At 40.6% G+C, this 14,231-nt stretch overlaps 1 protein-coding gene across 1 annotated transcript in view; it reads left to right on the forward strand.

The window, feature by feature from the left end:
• The window catches only part of ATG4C (autophagy related 4C cysteine peptidase), a 93,847-nt gene extending 83,073 nt beyond the window's left edge, over positions 1 to 10,774 (forward strand). Inside the window, exon 11 of the mRNA XM_032795491.2 lies at positions 9,841 to 10,774. Coding sequence (XP_032651382.1) covers positions 9,841 to 9,876 — 36 coding nt within the window. The 3' untranslated portion in view covers positions 9,877 to 10,774. The remainder of the gene's footprint in view (positions 1 to 9,840) is intronic.
• Positions 10,775 to 14,231: the final 3,457 nt, after the last annotated feature.

The raw sequence follows: 14,231 nt of genomic DNA on the forward strand, positions 1-14,231 counted from the left end.
GAGGTGCTCTGTGGGATAGCTGCCCACAATGCGCCACTCACAACAGCGCTGCAAATGCTGCAAATGTGGACACACTGCAGCGCTGGCCCTACACAGCTGTACGACCATAGCTGTAACTACCAGCGCTGCAAAAATGTAAGTGTAGCCATACCCTAAGAGTGTGTGATCTCGGTGGGTTTTATTTCTGTATTGAAGTAGGTTCTCTTGGGGTATTTAGTTGGGCCATTCTATGGTGTGACCTACTCTTGTGACATGTCCTTGTTTGGTGAAGGTAGTTTTGAGTATGTTAAGATGTATATCCTGGACTTTCTCCTTGGAGTATATTCTATGGTGTCTGAGTGCCTGGCTGTAGATAACAGATTTCTGGGTGTGTTTGGAGTGGTTACTGAATCTATGAAGTTAGGTGTGATGATCAGTGGGTTTCTTGTATGTAGTTGTCTGTAGAGTTTCATTGTTGAACCTGATCGTGGTGTCCAGGAAGTGGATGCTAGTGTAGGAGTGGTCCTGAGAGGGATTAATGGATGGATGGTGGTTGTTGAAGTTGTGGTAGAAATCTATGAAGCAGTTTAAGTCATCTATCCAGAGATTTCCAGTGAAAACATAGATCAGGACCACCAACTCAAAAGAGCACTAGACCTGCCAGGTCAACAGATGCAAACCTGCAGACATATCTCCACTGATCAACACCTCCCACAATATCCATTTCAAGATCCATGGGTCCTACACATGCCTATCACAACCTGTAGTGTGCCTCATCCAGTGCACTGAATGCCCCAATAGTAACTATGTGGTTTAAAACCAGACAATCACCACACTCTTGAATGAACTTGCACAGAAAAATGATAAAAGACAAAAACACCCTTTCACTTGTGGTTGAACACTTTTCATAAAGAGATAGATCACTCTGTATCCTCAGTGGAAACCTGCACAACACTTTCAAAAGATGAGCGTGGGAGCTTAAATTCATAACTTTGCTAAACATTATAAATCATGAACTGAACAGAGACACTGGATGTATGGCTTATTATAACAATCTGTAACCCACTAACAATCCCCCCTCCCAGCTGTGTTTTTCTCCCCTCTCACTTTCCTTTCCTTCCTATGGCTGGAGGGTGTTAATAGGTCATTTTACCTTGAATGGTCCCTTAAAATATGTGATAACTACTTAGACTAAACAATCTTTTCAGACCTTCCATTTAGCAGTGACACTTTGGCCAAGTCTACAGTACAAAATTACATCAGTATAACTATGTCATTTAGGGGTGTGAGAAATCCACACCCCTGAATGACTCGGTTATACTGACCTAATCCCTGGTGTAGACAGCACTATGTCGATGGAGGGCCTTCTCCTGTTGAAATAGTTACTGCCTCTCACGGAGGTGGATTAACTATGCCAATGGGAGAAGTTCTCACTGAAGTGCTACAGGGGTGCAGCTGTACCCACATAGCTGCTGTGTTTTAAGTGTAGATCTGCCCTTGAATTAGTTTCCTGGACCTGAAGAAGACTTCTGTGTAAGCTTGAAAGCTTGACTCTCTCACCAACAGAAGTTGGTCGTATAAAAGAGATTACCTCACCCACCTTGTCTCTCATTTAATAGATACACATTTGGCCAGTGCCAAGGAGTTATGTGGTGTTTAACAGCTGTTAAATACGGTGAACAATAAGAGCTTTACATTTTCAAAGCCCTGCACAAATATTTGTGAATTAATACTTACAGCAGCAAGGTGAGATAAAGAAGCAAATATCACTCGAGATGGGACAACTGAGGAGTTAAGTGACTTAGGTCACAGAGATCATCAGTGGCAGAGATTGGATCCAAATTCCTGGCTCTCAACCCCAAATTCATCCCACAAGAACATTTTCCCTTTCAGGTCTGAAATTGTGAGCTCCAGTGTGTTAATATAGAATGTCACTAATATTTCTAGTCTTAAGTTTTTGATCAATACAATACAGTAATGTCATTTATAGAGCCATGTCTATTGTATACATGTCTGTATATATACAACCCTTCTTTGGGACAGATAGAAAATCAAAATCCAAAAACCCAAACCATAAAATGAACCTTAAAATAGCAAAAGCAGAGCTTACATTTTAGCACCAAGCTACTGTGGTGATTGATGATTTATATATGTACAAATATCTGAGATAACTAGACAGATATTAATCAGGACAGCTATGTAATTGACATGACTATCCAGCATGGGCCTTGTTCCAATGAAGGCGCACTGTGCATCTGTTTTAGTCTTGCTTCATTTCCCCCTCTTTCTGGTTTGCACACTCTTTAGGGTATATCGCCAGGACCCTATCAGTTCATGAACCTCAAACACACAGAAGTTTATAGAGTTCCGTAATTATACAAATGTGGAACTGCTTTCCAATGAATGAGATCTGATTTCTTTAATTTCACCAAGGAGCTTTTCTGCAAGATATACTGTCCCTGTGGCCATGTTATTTGAGATATAAAATGAATGGGCCTGATTCCGGTCCCAGCTGTAAATCAGGAGTAAGTCCATTGTAATCAATGAATGTACTTAGGCGTAAAATCAGCATGAGATCAGACTCAGGCCTTGTGTATCTAAATGAGTCAATGTCAGTGATCTGCAAGTGTCTTCACTCACCGCTTCAGAGGCATCTGGTGAGTTTTTATGCCCCTAACTCAGTAAGGAATGAGGTTCACATAAGGTCCCTCAGACACTGGGAAAAGACATGTTGGCTAGGGAAAGGAAGGGAAAGTTCCCATCCAAAGCAGCATCTGCCAGCATCTGAGGATATTTTCAAAATAATGTTGATTTTATAGAGTGTCCCAGTTTCGCTTGGTTTTGGGCCGTACACCTCAGAGGTAACTTGCTTCAATTGGCAAAGCCGTTCCAAGTTCTCTTGAGAGGCCTGGCAGCAGTAAACACAAAGGGAAATGATACATGTATATTGATCATTCCCTTCTTCCCTAGGCAGCTCACTTCTTAGAGTTGGATTAAACCATAAAATATAGGGCTGGCTGTTGCAGAGCAAAAATGGAAGTCTGGGAAAAGCTTGAGATATATTTTGGAACCCCTCAAAATTGAATTTTCAGGATTTTCCAGGCTATGGAAACTGGACTTATTTCTTTTATTGATACCAATCCTTAATGCAAAAGCCATGTAAAATTACATTTAAAGGGTCTTGAATATATTGGGGGAGGGGGGGTATCTGACAGCCTAAATATGATGTAATGTCGGTATTTTGGCACGGTAAAATAGAATGAAATTACTTTGCCTATGATCTTTCCAAAAGTTATTGAAAATGATATGAAATATATTCTGTAGCACAAAAAAGTTTTTTTTTTAAAATGCAATTTCTTTGGCCCTTTATTCATTCGTTATTCCTTTACTCTCTTTCACATTGTGAAAGCTTCCTATTATGAAACATTCAGTGAAAAAAATGAACAAAAAAAAAGTATACTACTTTAAAATATATTGCAAGAATCCTCATTTCCAGATTTTTATTGCAGCACTAGCTGGTATTCTTGCATGCAGTTTTGTAATTTATTCTGAACATTCCACTTAAACCTTTTTTCAATAGCATGATTTTATTAGAGTCAGCTCACTGGACTTTCCCAAAAAGGTATTTAAGATCAAATAAAACCAGTGCTTGGAAAAATATCATTACAATATGAAAGCAGTTACAAAAACATTAGTACTGCAAAGTTTTATTTCAGATGGCTGAGCCTGCTGTACCCCAGGTTATTGCACTTCTAGTTCCTCCGACACACTCACTGGAAAAATGGGAAAAACTGTCATCTTGGCAATTTTACCTATTTCTTGGAAAAAAGTGTCCAATTTAAAGGGAGATGGCAATTTTTTCCATGCACCGTCATTAATAATAACAGTAAACTGCCTTTCAATCTTGCATTCCTTTCCTAAGCAGGGGAGCGTGTCTCCCCCCTTTTTCTTTGTCAACTATTAGGTGTCAGTTTTCAACACTTCACCTTAGTGAATGGAGCTAGGCAGAACTGTCAGGCAGTTGGGCCAGTCTGCTGCTGGAAAAATGAAAAAGATTCGATTATTAAACAAATCACTCCAGCACAACTTTGCTTCTTGGTGCCTATTTAACTCCCTGTGGCCTTGATTCCACCAACATTTGCTTCCCTTTGAGCTCACAGATGGCAATAAGCACTATGCCTGGTAAGGAGTATTTGCAGCATCAGGCCCTATTTTTTTGCAAACAATTGCTTTTACAGTTCCCAAAATGATAGCAGGATAGGCTAGAGTGAAGGGCCAAGACCAACAGTACTAAGTCAATGGCTATTTCCCTTTGACTCCAGTAGGAAGAGGATCATGCTTTAACTGAGAGTTAGCCAACAGCCTGGCATTTCTCTTATTTCCCGAACCCTGGGCCTAGAACTTTCACAGTACACTCAATGTTGCTTTGGCAGGTCCAAGAAGCTGGAAAGTGCTGCCAAACTCTAATCTCTCATTTGACTTCACAGCCAGGCAGCTAGGGCAAATATTTTCCTTTTTCAATTGTTACCTTCATCTCCTTTCATCAGAAACAAAATAATTGACAGCTAGCACTGGTTTACTTGGAATTCAAGCTGAAGTTTGTGTGATATTTGTGATTTTCCAAAAACAGAATTTAAAGGAAATCATTTTCAGCCGTACCTGCTTGTTTTCATTTCAGAATGGATTGTCATTAACAATAAAATGTAATAAGCTAAAAGGATGGTTTAATTGTCACATCATCAGATGTTATTTCATGTCAGTTCTTTGTATCTGTAATATTTGTATCTATTGTACAGGGCAGATTTGGCGTGATACTAGTATTTTAGTACTTTCTCTTTTTAGAGGTAGTTATTTCAATGCAGATGCAGGTTTTTCCTTTGTACTTTTCCAGGTTAAAAAAAAAATTTTTTTTCAAGGAAAATATGTAGCAAAGCACCAGCAACACACTGAAGTTTGAAGATTAGGCTTATATGCGGACTTTTAAATCCTCTTTTAAAATTGCAAGTTACTGTTCATATTACTTTTCTAAGTAGAAATATGCTTAAAAAGTAAAGTCTTTATTGCTTCTTAAAAGGCATAGTACTCTGTGATAAATTCTCATATTTTGACTGTTAATATGTTTGAATGAAAATTATTTATACATTTTGGTGAGGTTGAATGGTTTTCATTTGATTGCTGCCTCTGGAAATGAAAGCAGAGTAGCAGGAAATTTACATGTCATGCTGTGATGTATATCCAGATTATGAGATGATTGTGCAGCAGATGAACACCAAGTAAAATCATTTGCATCAAACTGTGACAACTGCAATTCCTGACAAGGCCTCTTAGTTTTTTGGGCTATTATCATTGTACAAGAATATAATCTATTGACAGCAGGGCTGTTTAATACATTTAAAGGCAGACAGTGGAAGAAATCGTAACTGTTTTCATTCGCCACTGCACAAGGGTGCAGATCAAAAGTGAATTATATTTAAAAATATGCATGTATGATGATAAGATGCATGACATTCATCAACCTGTTTAGTCATGGTTAAGCTGAGATGGTGAAGATCCAATATTACTGCCATATGTGGTCTGAAATAGAGACGTGAGACTGAAAATTATATTATTGCCCAGTAGAAGTGAACAAACAGGGGAAGACATTCTCTCTTAATCTTTCCTCTGCCTGTCTAAGGGCTAAAATCTGCCCTGTTGTAGTTATATGCAAATATTGTGTCTCTGACTTTAGCAAAGCACATGTAGATGTTCTAATTTAACTGGCATTTATTCCCTCTTGTGTAACAAAATGTGCTGCTGTTTATATCCATAATTAGAATATAAACAATAAAGTTAGCTTTGTAGGGCTTGATGCAAAGACTTCAATGGCTTTTGGATCAAGCCACTTTTCACATATTAATAAATTAAACCTCTCAGGTTAGGTAGCTCTTTAAATGAATCTGGATTAAATTAAGACATTAAAAATGAGATTTAAAAAGCAAATTATTTAAAGAAATGCATTTTAAACGCCATTCACAAACGTCTGCAATCGCCTTTGAGATTCTGGGTGATTTCCGATTCATGTGCATGGAAAATGAAAAATGGTTTTCATTTGTTTATCCCACAAGTCTGAAAGAAGCTGTTATCAGGGCCACAATCATGGAAGCAAAGGTTGCTGATGTCACCGTGCTATCCTGCCATGCCTAGAATGCTAGTCATGACATTGGCTGTGCTGGCGCTAGCCCAGTCCGTACACACGCGTCTACCTATCCAACTCCCTAGCTGTAGAGGGGCAGTGCTGTGTTGTCAGCTGTTAGAGCTCTGTTACTGTCCCATGGGTCTGGATCAGGCAGGGATACGTTTTTAAAGTTCAATTATTTTTTTAATATTCCACCAATGAAAAGGAGTAACAGGGAGTGGAGCTGGGGGAGGTTGGTGAGAAGTGTGTGTGTGAAAGGGTCCACCCTTGCCAAACTGGACATGGGGAGGCACTTGGTGTTGCGTGCTCCAACAGAAGTTTCGTAATTTGGGATCAGAACCCCTAGGAGGAATATAAAGTGACGGAAAAGGTGTAATTAACCAAACGAAAGCTACAGCTGAGCCACAAAACAGTCACACATGTATAGTAGCAGAATAAGGCTCATAGCTTCTGTCGACTGTAGTCACTAGGGGATGATACAATCATACCCGCTTGCTAAGGTCTGACACTACAGTGGTATAAAGTCAGTTGAGGAGCACAGAGAGAGACAAACAGGCAAACATAGTGTATCAATTTACCTTATAGGTGAGTCTTTACATGCTCGCATATTCTCCAGCTCCAAGCGTTCAAAATTGTGAATGAATCATGAAATTGGCTTAAAAATCACGAGGTCTTTAAAATAATATATTTTAGGGGTTTTCTTTATTGCATTCTGTGTTTTGAGCTTTTAGGATTTGTGTTTTTAAGCTTTTCTCTGCAATTGTGAGGGCTAGAAGCTCACCATTTTTTTTAAATGTAAGTGAAGATTCCCATGTGAATGCATGATTCCTGGAGCTGGAACTTTAATGACAAGGAAAAAAATTGGAAAAGTTGGCAACAGTGTAAACTTGTGATAATCAATCCACAGGATTCTTTCAGTGACTGGAGGTCCAAAATGCCTTAGTCTTAGACTGAGCAAATGCTAGGAGCTCCTGAATTTTGATCTAGCTCTGCCATTGATTTGATGTGTGGTGATGGGTCAGTCTTTTAACCTCAGTTAAATATATCTGTTTCCCCATTGGTAAAATGGAGTAATAATCTTTCCCCACCTCCCAGGGCTGTTGTGAGTGTTGCTTAATGTTTACAAAGGGTTTTGAAATATGATGTAAGCGCAGAGTATTATGGCTGCAGCTGTCTCAGTCTAGATTCACATTGTTTCCAGTCTTCCTGGCTTCCACTGTTAAAGTGATAATGTTTCTACGCATCTTGATGTGACACTGAAAGCAGTAAAAATGATGATTTCTTTAAAATAAATTTGTTAGTGTTTTTGCAATAGAGCCAGCCACTGAAACAATATGAAGTTTTATCTTTAGGATCAGACATAAAAACAAGATCTGCTTGTAACTACTTCAAGAAATACCTGCGTCCCTCTTTGGAAAAGCAGGGATAATTGTCCCGGTGTCTAGGCCCAATTCCAGTGTCACCCACAGCCAGGGTGTTTACTCAAATTCCCGCTTCATTTTCAAGGTGACATGGTATTCTTCTTTGCAGTGTACTGTTGTTGTCTGATGCTAAACAGCTGCCATGTTCCATCTCGAAAGTGGCTGCATTTCTGAGGTTGATATTGTGATATCTCTGTATAGTTATTGGTTTGCAAAGTGCTTTTGTTAGGATTTTGTGGACTCCTGCAATAAATGTGTGGTAAATCAGACCTTCAACTTACTGGGGAACATTGCAATCCGTTTCCATATTGGTGATGTGTTTGTTTCTCTGTGGAGAACATGTGGGGGAAGGAGTGGGTTAGAACTAACTAGAGTCTGTTTCCTTCAAAATTTCAAGCTCGGCCCCCTCTTCTGAGACTCCTTCTCCCAGCCCCATCCTACTGAACATGCCATCACCTCCATGTGCCACAGTCTCTTCCTATATCAAACAATACTTTTTCCATACTTACACTTTGTTGCTGCCCACACTTGCCTCTCTCTGTTTGGGGCTGGTGACTTTGCTGTGTAGAATAGCTAGTTCCCATGACCCAGAGTTACCTAAGCATTTCAGCAAAGATGGCATTGTGACAGGGTATCCTAGCCTAGGCAGGGTTAATGAGGTTGAGAAGGGTCCAATTAAGTGGATAGGCCACATCTGAGGTTGCCTAAGTAACTCCTGATTGATGATGGAGCCCAGCTGAGAAGGAACAGGCCAGGCTAGTATAAAGATGGGAAGTTGGCAGCAGAAAAGGGCTGCAGCATAGAAGCCAGCAGCCACTTTCTGGACATTAGAGGAGGAAGGGAGGAAACCCAGGGGGAGAGTAGAAACTCTGGGGATTCAGAACCTGGAGGAAGGGTGGTGGTGTGGGAACCTCAGAGAGGCGGAATAGGAAAAGGCTCAGTGAAACGACAGCAAGGTGGGATGTTTTAGACGTTGGCTACTGATTAGAGGGTCCCTGAGCTGGAACCTGCAATAAAAGCGGGCCCTGGTTCCTCTCAGGGAGGCTCTAGGCATTTTGCCGCCCCAAGCACGGCAGGCAGGCTGCCTTCGGCGGCTTGCCTGTGGAGGGTCTGCTGGTCCCACGGCTTCGGAGATTCTCCGAAGCTGCAGGACCAGCGGACCCTCTGCAGGCACGCCTGTGGAAGGTCTGCTGAAGCCGTGGGACCAGAGGACCCTCTGCAGGCAAGCCGCTGAAGGCAGCCTGCCTGCCGCCCTCACGGCGCCGGCAGAGCGCCCCCCCCCCCGTGGCTTGCCGCCCCAAGCACATGCTTGGCGTGCTGGGGCCTGGAGCTGCCCCTGGTTCCTCTACCAGTCACCGGGGAAGTGGCACAGTCTGGGCAGTGAATGGGAAGGCTGCCTGAGACGGTTCATATGGAGACACTTTGATATTCTGCAAGAGGGAAAACACACAGTGATCTGGCTGGAGGGCCAAGCCACAAGAGGGAGGACCCTGAGTGACAGACAGAAAGATGCAGCGGGACGTGTGTGTGAATGAGTAACAGAAGGGAGGGTCAGACCTGGAAGGAACTAATCTTCAGAGCAGCCAGGAACAGGTGTCCTAGGGGTGAGGGGACCCATGACAGGCATATATATCCTATTACCATTACACTGTCTGCCTAGGTGAATATCTGTGATTAACAAGCTGTGAAAGCTTAGCATTGCGTTATAGATACACAGCGTCAAATGAGTGTCCTGAGACTTATGGTTCAGGGGCAGTGTGCACGTGGGTGGGTGCATCCTCCTGATTTCACTAGCAATAACTGATTCTTTTGGTGACAAAGAGTCAGCTCTAATGGGTCAGAAGAACAGCAGCCAGCGTCTACGGGCTGGTCATGGGAAGCCCTCTAGAAAGAGAGAGAAAAGTGGAGCATCATTGTACATTTCAATGAGATCATATTCATGGACAGCCATCGATTCCCCTTTATAGCACAGATATTTCCCCACTCCCCTTTCTAGCGTTAGAAAGAGGATACCCAGATATCACCACTTTACTGATAGATATCAGCATGTCCTCTATTGGTTTGGTGTAAGCTGAAGGTAGCTGAAAAACCCTTTGTGTGAGAACATTTCCTGTTCATACATCGTGCTCCTGCACATAAACTGTGTTACTTTATTTTGACATTGGAGAGGTTGCTGGATTTGGTAAGCTAGCTAAATATGAACCATTTGGGGGTCTTTCAAATGTCAGCATACTGCTAATACGAAATCAAATCTGTTTTTATTAGGTACTCCTGATTCACTGGAGAAAACCCACAGATTAAAAAGTTATCAAGTTTATGATGTCGTCCTTTTTGGAGCTGCAAAGCATCTGTTGCTGCATTAACAGCTCTGAGCACGATGAACATTTTGGGAGAAGGGGTAATTTTTAAATAAAGAAGAATGCAACTATTGAGGAAGAAAATCAGGTCACTAACTTTATTTGACACATGTAATAGACTGTCAGAGTTTTTTGGGGACTGCACGGTGCAAAGTAAAACGAAGCTGGTAATAAGCAAGTTGGCATTTATTCTTTATGTAGGAATATTTGTTCCTCAAAGTCAGGCTATGTGGAATATTAGCATTTGAATAAATTATTCAACACTTTCTAGAGAATGCAAGGGGAAAAAATCTTTTCAGCATTATAACATGACAATCTACAGGGTAGTAGAAAAAGAAGGCTGTCATTTTTTCTTCAATTACAAAAGGCAAATATTTATTATTTATAAGTATTCGCCTTGTATAGGCTTAAATGTTATTTATGAACCTGTTGCATAGTGATTTTCAATGTAACTCATTATTTTTAGCCTTAGGGTGTTGTAAAGGAGCATGGATATATTTAATGACACTTTGCTAGTCAGCGCAATTACACTGTAATCATTATGTAAAATGTGCTATTAATTAAACCAATTTCTAGTTAGAACATTCTTTTCTGCAGGGCTTAATCTTAATCTCTGGCAATCTTTCTCTCTGTTTTTCACTCATTAATTATATGATTACTTTTAAAGTTACATATGATAAAATGTTTTTATCTTTAAACTTCGTATGGTCAATTACTTGTATTTCTCAGGCCATTTGCTTGTGAATGCCGAAGAAGTTTCTCTCTACCAAGATGGAAAAAAAAGATGAAAAATGTTATCTGGGTGTCAAGAGTTTGATCACTGACGTTATTTCTGATATTTTTGTGATCCCCAGCTGAATTAAATTTCTGATTCAAAAATTACGAAGTCCCCTCCTCACGTTTTGATGTTTTAAAAAAAGCTTTTTTCCCAAAAAGGTCTTCTAAAAGTTTCTATTCATTTGTACACTTATGCAAAGATCCGATATTTTTTCCAATTGCATTTACATTTTATGTTTGTATTTTATTAAAAGAAACACATTTATATTAAAAGCTTGCCCTTTTTGATAAGGAGTTGAGATAAACACTAAATAAATAATACCCATTTCAAAGGCACTATGATATTTCCCAGATAATAATTAATACCATGAACAGTTAAATTTGAAGTACATATATTTTAAAGTACTGTTACATTTTAAAATAGAAGAAAAAAAATCTTTATATTTTCTAGGTTGAAGAGCTCTCAAGTCATCCTAGCTCTGCTCTATAGTGACCCCTTGTGGAGAAAAGAAGGAAAAAGGGGAGAGGAAGTGATTCCAAATATATGCATGCTATGTGGAGTTTTGATATATTTTAGCTATAAATAGGCAAGAACAGGGCAGTTTTGTTCTTGAAAATCTCTTGGTCAGAGACTTTCATTTAATCAAACCAGGAATGGTTTGCGTCCAGGTACCATATAATCTGAAACCCCAAATTTTTTGTAGGTTTAGATAGATGGTTCCAATTTTGGTTCCATCCAGCGTCCGCCAAGCTCTTTAACCTGGTTGAATGGTCATTCTCAGATCACTTTCTGAAGAACAATAAGGGGGCTGTTTTTAAATACTGGGCTGCTTTGTCAGTCAACTGGCTACATGAAATAGTTGTTCCTGCTTAAAACACAGAAATTGCAACTCAAACAGCAAATTAGGATCTGAAACTCACTTAGAATGGTGTAAATCAGGAATAATTCCACTGAAATCAATGGTGTGAGGGGAGTCAGGCCCTGCACAGTTTATATTTCCCTTATCTCGCTCCATTCTGCTAAAGTTGTCACCTGCACCAGCAAACAAAAAGCAGATGGCCAAGAATCACATAACCATCAATCTAAAACACCCACTGAATCCACCATGTAATCCAGCTAATAGTTGTTACCATACGATGAAGCACCCAGCAGAACCTCAGGGCCCTGCTCCCAAATGACTAACATCCTGTGTACACCAGTTTTAATTAAAGATATCAAAAGCTGTGAGAAAAGCGATCCAGCATCAGTTTCAAAAGGTCTGCAGGCTGGAGCAGAACCTGTTCAGTATGAGCTAATGTTCCTTGAAAGCAGCAGTAGGTGAGTATGCAATAAACTCCCCCCAATCCTGTAGTATTTGCAGATGAAGATAAAATGATTTAAAATAACATTTCTCTTAAAGTACATTTTGTTTTTATGGGAAAAGATAATCTAGGCAGCAGGCTTAGGGCCTGATCCTGTGCGGTGCTGAGCACTCTAAATGACCTCTGATTTGGGATTTTGTCCTGCTGAAGTCAATAGGAACAGGGGCAGACTTTTAAAGGTATCTAGATGCCTAAAGATGCTGGCTAGTTGGACTTTCAAAAGTGCTGAGATGCTTATCTCAATGGGAGATGGGTACCTAGGCACTTTTGATCTCATCAGGTTCCTATCTGCATCTTTGGTGCTTTAAAAATTTTCCCTTTAGAGTTTGCAGTGATGGAAGCTGAAGGAATATAGTGCGTGGAGAGAGAGATCTCAGTGGGAGTTGAGAATACTCAGCTCTGCGTCTTCCAAGAGCAGGTCACAAGTCTTGACCTGTTCTGGTGTAATGTGCATGCATCTCAGAAGGCCCAGTAGCCAGTCAGATTGTTCTTGTTCTCTCTGCTCTTTTATAAATATCTTATAATTCAAGGTCTCCTCGACCTTGATGGGGCTACTGGGGAAATCTTTATGTAAAGACAAAATGTCTTTGAATAATTTCTCCAATACATTAAGCACAAACATTCATTCCCTCAGCATTAGATGTGTGTCTCCTCTTCCCCCATCTACTTAGTTCATGAACAAATATATCTATTCTGGACAGTACAAGGAAAGCCGCATGCTGTGTTTTTGAATTACTGATGGGTTGTACACAGCATTTTGTCCCAATTATATCTTTGTGAGGTGGCTACTCCAGTAGTTTATTGGAATTAATAATCTTCTACACCAGGAATTCCATCATTTGGTAAACAAAATTGATTGGCCTCATCTTGGTGTGTAAAGGTCCATGTGACATCTTCGCATCCCCAGAAGCAGCAGCCCAGTTGACAAGGCTGTAGAGGCAACACTATGTTAGGATCAGGAATGATGAAATGCCAGACCTTTCTTTTGACGAAAACTACCAATTTCTATACATTGGACACTAAAGCAGCTTGCCTGTCCACTGGTAAGTACAAAGTACAATGAACACACAAGAATTTCACAGCAGCTTTACATTAAGGATTTAGCAAGCCTTACCCCCCCGCCAAAACTGCCACTTTATCCTGAGTAAGGGCTGCAGGATCAGGCTTTCTCGGGAAGTCAATGGCAAAATTCCCACTGATGCTAATGAGAGGAGGATCAGAAAGCAAGAGATGTCCTTATTTAGGTGAAAAATTCATGCTTATGGCAAATGCGGTCAGCCCGTCTGTGAATTGCTCCTCCATCACCATCATACTGTACAGAAAAGCTGTTGGAGATGGGTGTTCCATTGGAAGTTTAGTATTCAGGGATAAAGTCCTGAGACCAATTTTCCCCCCTCCTGCCCTCGTTTATTAATCCTCTTAGGGCAAGACACTCCTGGTCTCTGTCTGGCACTTTACACATACATAAAAAACATTTAAAAACAAAGAAAATAAAAATCTATTTATTGAGTGTTTCATGACATGGTGAGCATCCTCGAATACATTTCCTTCCATGAGCCTAACATTTTACAGGAGGAGAGCTAGTAACATAATGCCACATTTTCAGGTGCCCCTGAGTTGACTTTTCAGTTCTTCTCTCTCTCACTGATTCTAGAATCAGTTGAGTCCCTGGAACAAGTTAGAGCAGCCCCAAGGCTGCTCTTACTTATGCTGTCTGGAACAGCCCTCCTAGAGACCACTTCACTGGCTCAGTGTTGTCGGAGCATTATGGCCGCATCCCCTCCTGCCACTGGCCTGTCCCAACACACCTTGTATACCAGCAGTTGACAGAGATATGGCTATGCTTCCTTTACAACACTAAAGGATCCCCTACCTGATAGGAATACCCAGATGCCCCTTTCAGGCAATTTTCTACCTTCTCAATGCTGCTGGAGATGAGCAAAGCAGATATAAAGGGAAGGGGGAGGAGAGGGCATGTATTTGTCCCAATATTTCCTTATATCTATTTAACTACAATGTACAAAATGATACCCATAATATCAAGGCTGTAAATTCACTGATGCTCTTTGGAATTAAAAACAAAGGAAATAATCAGTGTGGCTTTGGCCCTCAGTGCATGATTCCCTGCCAGCCTCCCTGGTCCAAACCTACCCAGTCCCA

Source organism: Chelonoidis abingdonii, chromosome 7 (genome assembly GCF_003597395.2).
Source record: "Chelonoidis abingdonii isolate Lonesome George chromosome 7, CheloAbing_2.0, whole genome shotgun sequence".
In the NCBI taxonomy this organism is placed as follows: domain Eukaryota; kingdom Metazoa; phylum Chordata; order Testudines; family Testudinidae; genus Chelonoidis; species Chelonoidis abingdonii.